Source organism: Podarcis pityusensis (genome assembly GCF_964106645.2).
Source record: "Podarcis pityusensis genome assembly, chromosome: 17".
Classification (NCBI taxonomy): domain Eukaryota; kingdom Metazoa; phylum Chordata; class Lepidosauria; order Squamata; family Lacertidae; genus Podarcis; species Podarcis pityusensis.
Window position 1 is genome coordinate 39,511,912 of NC_138042.1, and position 6,000 is coordinate 39,517,911.

The 6,000-nt window shown below is 40.7% G+C and overlaps 1 protein-coding gene across 1 annotated transcript in view; it reads left to right on the forward strand.

Moving 5' to 3' along the window:
- Positions 1 to 3,080, forward strand: part of MAN1A2 (mannosidase alpha class 1A member 2) — a 37,068-nt gene extending 33,988 nt beyond the window's left edge. The window contains exon 13 of the mRNA XM_080987138.1: positions 2,311 to 3,080. Within this exon, the coding sequence (XP_080843264.1) occupies positions 2,311 to 2,443 (133 nt within the window). The 3' untranslated portion in view covers positions 2,444 to 3,080. The remainder of the gene's footprint in view (positions 1 to 2,310) is intronic.
- The last annotated feature ends 2,920 nt before the right edge of the window (positions 3,081 to 6,000 follow it).

Here is a 6,000-nt window from a genome sequence, read left to right on the forward strand (position 1 = left end):
CACTATTATATAGTGTATATTATATAGTTTCTGAGTCCCTATTTTAAGAGGTTGTCTTCTGTAGCACACGTTTACATCCTGTTTACTGGTAGATATTTTAGTGTCAGGCTATAGGTGTGTTTTACCAGGAATTTGTTTTTGTTTTCTATTGACTGGATTTAAACATCACACTAAAGGTTGGCTTGGCTCAGACAAACCATAATTAACGTCAACCACAGCTGATTAATGCTTGGTTGGGTCAGAATAACAAACCATGGTTAATCAAGCACGGAAGTAAAAGCTTCCAAACTTTGTATTCGCATCATGTTGCTACATCATGATTTAGCATGGTGTTTGTTTTCTTTTCTACTACAATGCAAAAATAAATTACAAATGCTATTTACCCTGCCAATGGTTACCCAAGGGGAAATGGTGTTTAGTCAAGGCAGTATTTTTGAGATTGTTATGTATTTTACATAAATGTCAAGGCCTTATGGATTTTTTCGCATATGCAGAGAGGGAGTAGTTATGAAATATAGTGGTAGACTTTTTTTTAAAAAAAAAGGTTGTGGGGACGATTCCCATTGGCAATAAATGAGGCTCTTGTGTACTGTACTGCACTTAATTACTCACCAAGACACCTTATGTTTTTCCATATTCTGGAAGGCTGAATGAAAGCCAGATACACACAGTGTCAGTTTTACTATTTGGAGAGACTATCTCTTCTCCAGCCTGTTTCAAACTACTTTTTCTGCCTTTTATGAACAAATGTGTTGAGGGGTGTGTGTGTGTGACAAAATGGGTCTTTGTCCGCCTAGTTTCAGCCCTTCCCTGCCCACTTACCCTGGAGAAAGCCTCATTGATTTCACAGCAATGTACTTCTGAGTAGACATGGTTAGGATTGCACTGTAAATTTAAAGATTACAGAGTTCCTTGGCACATTAATTGGATTATAAACAAACAAACCTGCAGAACTACATTATTGAATAACGTGTTTACCCCAGTGTTGTTAACTTCAGAGATTAGGAAATAATCATGACTTGAAAGCCATTATTCTGAGTGAAGAGTTCTGAGAAATATTTTAGTCTACAGCTAATGTGTCCCTGGCTTGAATACTCAGATCATTTTGGCATTCTGAGCTGGGTCTTAACGATTTGTTCTTTGAATCTTCTAAATAAATACTTTCTGGGTGGAAGCATATATTATCAGATAACGTCTCTTAGAGGTCTGAAAATAAAAGGACTCAGTTTATGGGTGTGCATTGGAGACTTACAGGCCAACATCACACTTTTCACTAAGGCTAATGAGCACCAGGCTGACATTTCACTACAGCCAAATGGAATTTGTTCATGTTATGTTCATAATACTTCAGTCTTGAAAATGCAGTGAAAATCCAGTTATTTCAAAGAGAACACTTCTGGCAATCATGGCAGTGTTATTAATTTTGGTGGATAAAATCTAAATCATAAGGTTGAGATTATTATTTTTAAAAGTATTTGAACAAGAACTAGATAATTAATCCATTAAAAACATTTTGATCCATTATAAAATGCACAGTTAATTGAGCAGAAGAGTTAAAATAACCATCATAATTTTTTTAAAGCAAGTACCGTATTTTTCGCCCTATAGGACGCACTTTTTCCCCTCCAAAAATGAAGGGGAAATCTGTGTGCGTCCTATGGGGCGAATGCAGGCTTTCGCTCTCCAGGCTTTAGGAAGCTATCAGCAAGCCTGGGGAGCCCGCGGGAGTTCCCGCAGGGCTCCCTAGGCTGCGGATAGCAGCCTGCTGCCTGGAGCGCGGGGAGCGCTGAAGCAGAGCGCCCCGCGCTTCGGGCAGACATCCGCTGCCTAGGGAGCCCTGCGGGAGTTCCTGCTGCCCGGAGTGCGGGGCGCGCTGAAGCCACGGCTGGGGGGGGGGGATAAAAAAAATTTTCTCCCCCCCCCCCAAAATAGGTGGGTCCTATGGGCCAGTGCGTCCTATAGGATGAAAAATACAGTACTTATTTTAAAAAAGGTGGATGGTGAGAAGCATTCCGTCCTATATGAGATACGGGGGACTGTTTCTTTTATGATAGCACCCACTCTGATTACATTCCTGCTTCATTTAAAGCAATAATGTTTTCTCTTTCAGAACAGTTGTTGCAGATCGTATGCAAATTATAGAATTTATAGAATTTCAGTTGATTAAGTGATCTGCTACAACTTCTTTAATGGGTGATATTTTAACCGGAAAGTTCATAATTTTTCTGAGGTTATCTAGGTTAGACCAGACATATGGTGACAAACATTCTGTTGCTCATTCCAACTTGTTTTCTCTCTTTACCTTGACAGGTATTTGTATCTGCTGTTCTCCAATGATGATCTCCTACCTTTGGATCACTGGGTTTTTAACACAGAAGCTCACCCCTTGCCTGTTTTACATCTAGCCAACACAACACTTTCAGGAAATCATGCATATCGATAGAAACTATTCCAGGACAAGGACAAAATACTTCGTTTTAGCTGTGTTTTGTTTACATGGACCACTTCAGACTTAAGGCTTGAGAGAAGACTGGCATTGTTTAATTAATGAATAACTTTGAATGAAGAGAGGATCAAAACTGCACTCTTAAGCATGTACATAAATTTAAAAATTCCATTTTATACATGACCAAAACTATCAAGTGCAGTGTGTGTCAGCGAAAAGACCTTGTATATTTGCAACTGAGAAGGTGGAGCATGGTGTTTTTAACAATTCAAAGCCTATCGGAACATGTTTCCTGCCCTGTGACAGGAGTGAAGTGGAACGGCTACTACTGACCTTCGTAGTGAGCGATCTCCTGCCCAGATGATGTGGATTCCTGATATTATGTCATTTGGTTTTTCTTTCGATGATGGCATGACTGAAACAATGACAGGCAACAAAAGTGCACTAATAGCACCTAGAGCTGAAATTCCTCTACTCCTGTTTAGAATTTTCTACTTTTCATCAGTCTGTCCAGACTGGCAGCCATTCCCAGTGCCTCTCAGACCCTTGCCTATTTTTATTATTGTTATTAATAATATTGATCAACCATTTGTTCTTGTAGTATTGTTCATCAGTAAATGAGATATGAAACGGATCAGCAACTTCTCTCGGTTTTCCTTTTAGGATTTGGAAAGCTCCATTCACTGCAGCGTCGCTTCTTACACTATGACAAAACCGCCCAATGCATCTGCCACTTGGTCAAGATTCCCTTCAATTAAGTTGCAATAACTCAACATTTGTCTATGAAGCCGGGAGTTTCATTAAACTCTCACTTTTTTTATTTGTATATTATTCAGAAATGGAAGAACTGTTCTGTAAGAGATGTTTTTACACGTCCTCTGAGTCAGACTTTTACCTGGGTATAATGGTGCTTGGTTTTTGGATCTTTTGGTACGGCGGAAGTGTGAGGATGAGTTTGTCAGCCTTCACTTACACAATAGAAATCCTACCACTTGATTTCTAAGTAACTGGAAACATAACACTTACTGGTGGGTACATGATAGTGGACAGCAGATCAACAGAAATGTTTGTGTGAGTTTTACTTTGCAATGCTTCCTTGTCACTACTAAATGCAATTGATAACAATTTGGGTTAGAAATGGCTCCTTTCCTGTCAGGTCCCCCAGCCCAGTTCAGTTAAAAGAGAATCATTCAGTATTTGGGGGGGGGGCGGGGGTTAGTTGGATATTTAAATATTTTGTATGAATATTTTTCATGTACATTGGAATCTGATTTCCTGGTGAATGCAGATTGCAAGCATTTATTTTTGTTGGTATGCATCCCTTTTAAAGAGTGCTGAATTCCAAAAACGTTGACCAAGTTATCCCATTGGGACCTTACTGTGCCTCAAGGACAGCCGATCTGTAACTCAGCACACCATTTTAACTAGGTAACTGGTAACAAACCTAAGATCCACTTGTGGTGGAAGATAAGTTAAATATTTAACATATTGCGATCCCTAGGATGGAGATCACTCTACCCACTTTGCACTGTTACAGTACAGCTGGGCTTCTGGCCAGGATCATGCTCCATTCTAATGTGAAACCCAATATATGTGCTTGTCTCTAGCCCACATAATTGCAGAGGTAAATCTAAAACTTCATGGTATATTTACAGTAGAGAAAGGTGGAATTCTAGACCTTGGGAGGTTGAGTTATTCCTTGCTTAGCACAACTACTGGACAGCCCCATGGTCTCCACTCCCATGTTGCCACCCCCACAAATCTGTTTTTTACATTTCTGCATCCTAATGTTTTCTTTATGCTCACTTTTTCTTTCCCAGGCCCCCAATAAACTCAAAATTCTAAATTCTGCATGAAAAAGACAACATATGCAAATCAAAATCATGTGCTGTTTTTGAACTGTAGCCTGGCAATAGAATTTGGAATATTTTGATGCAAAGCTCTGTAGAAGTTGTGTCTAGCATAACGTTGGAAATTGCTCTCCATATGCTGCTTATACTGTTTTTATTGAGCCTAAGTCTTGGAACATTGACAATGTTCTCATCGAAATCAGTGGCAAAACTCTGTATGATGCATGGATATCCAAAGTGATTGTTTTGTTGAAAAGTAAAAATTGAGGGGGCTAGAATGGTTTTCAGCCTAAGTAGAGTGGAATTGGGCTTTGTATTAGGCTGAATAGTTTTCAGCCATTTTCTGTACATGGAAACGGTGCATACTCAGGCTGGTACTACATTACTGCTACATTTGTCTTCCCTAAAACATTGATGTGCAGCAGATAGTAATCTTCATTTTAGAGCAGAACTGCACAAACAATACAGTGTCATTGTTGGGAAGACTTGGATGGATTAGCTGATTTTGTTTGTTGAATAGCACCAGTGTACTGGCAGTCTTATCATCCCTCCATGCTTATTTTAAAAGTTTTTCAGACCACTCTGCATGCAGTTTCTTCCAGTTTTGAGTTTGCTTCTCTACCCCACCCCCTTACTGGTTTCCAGTGTGCATGAGTATATTGATTAAAATGGGCCTGAGCATCTGGATCTACTGGATAGATCTCTGAGATATTTGTAATAGATCTGCAACAGTTTCTGGCCTCTGTTTTCTGAAAAAAACAAAAGCAGCAACAAGTAGCTTTCTCATTTCACTTTTCTAAATTAGGCTGTTGAAGCTAGGGAAGCTTGGGGAAAATTAAGAGTAGTTTTTTTTATGTGAAAGGCCTGTGGGCTCTGTTCTACTGCTGCAAACAAATTCCTGATCCATGCATGTACTCAGAGACTTCCTGTTTTAAGTGTATATATATCCCCCCCCACACACATTTTGCATGGGACTTCAGAGAAGAAGACACAAACTGAACGTTGTGACAAGTTAAACCAGCTGACGTGGAATATAGGGCAGAGCCAACCCGTTAAATAGTGGACATTAGCAACCCACAGAGCTCCCTAGATCTGATGCCCCTGTCCACTTGCTGTCTCCAAGCAAGTGAGCAGTGACAGGAAAAAGGAGCAGGTGAGCAGCCTCAACCTGCCACTCTCTCTGGGCAAGTGCTGTAGGATGAGCCTAGAGCAGGCATCCCCAGCCTGCAGCCCTCCAGATGTTTTGGCCTACAACTCCCATGATCCCTAGCTAACAGGACCAGTGGTCAGGGATGATGGGGATTGTAGTCCAAAACATCTGGAGGGCCGAAGGTTGGGGATGCCTGGCCTAGAGGGACAGGTCAAGCTAGTCACCAGTAGTGGTAAGGAAGAGAGTAGGCTACTTGGAGTGGTGAGAGGACCTATTACAGGCCTCTTACTCAAACCCTGACCCTAAGCATCAAGCTGTATCCGTTAAGCCCTAATAATGTGGGTTATGTTCTAACTACATATTGGGGGGACAGGAAGAGGAAAAATGCTTGCCCTCTGAAAAAATAGAAATACTTCCCCCCCGCTCCCAAGATAGAGGGTTGGGTCTGAGGATCACCCATGGAGAGCTCTTTTCATGACACAGGTTAATCCAATGCTACAATACACGCAATCACCAAAAATAGAAATTGGAAGTTCAGCATAAATAAGTACTCC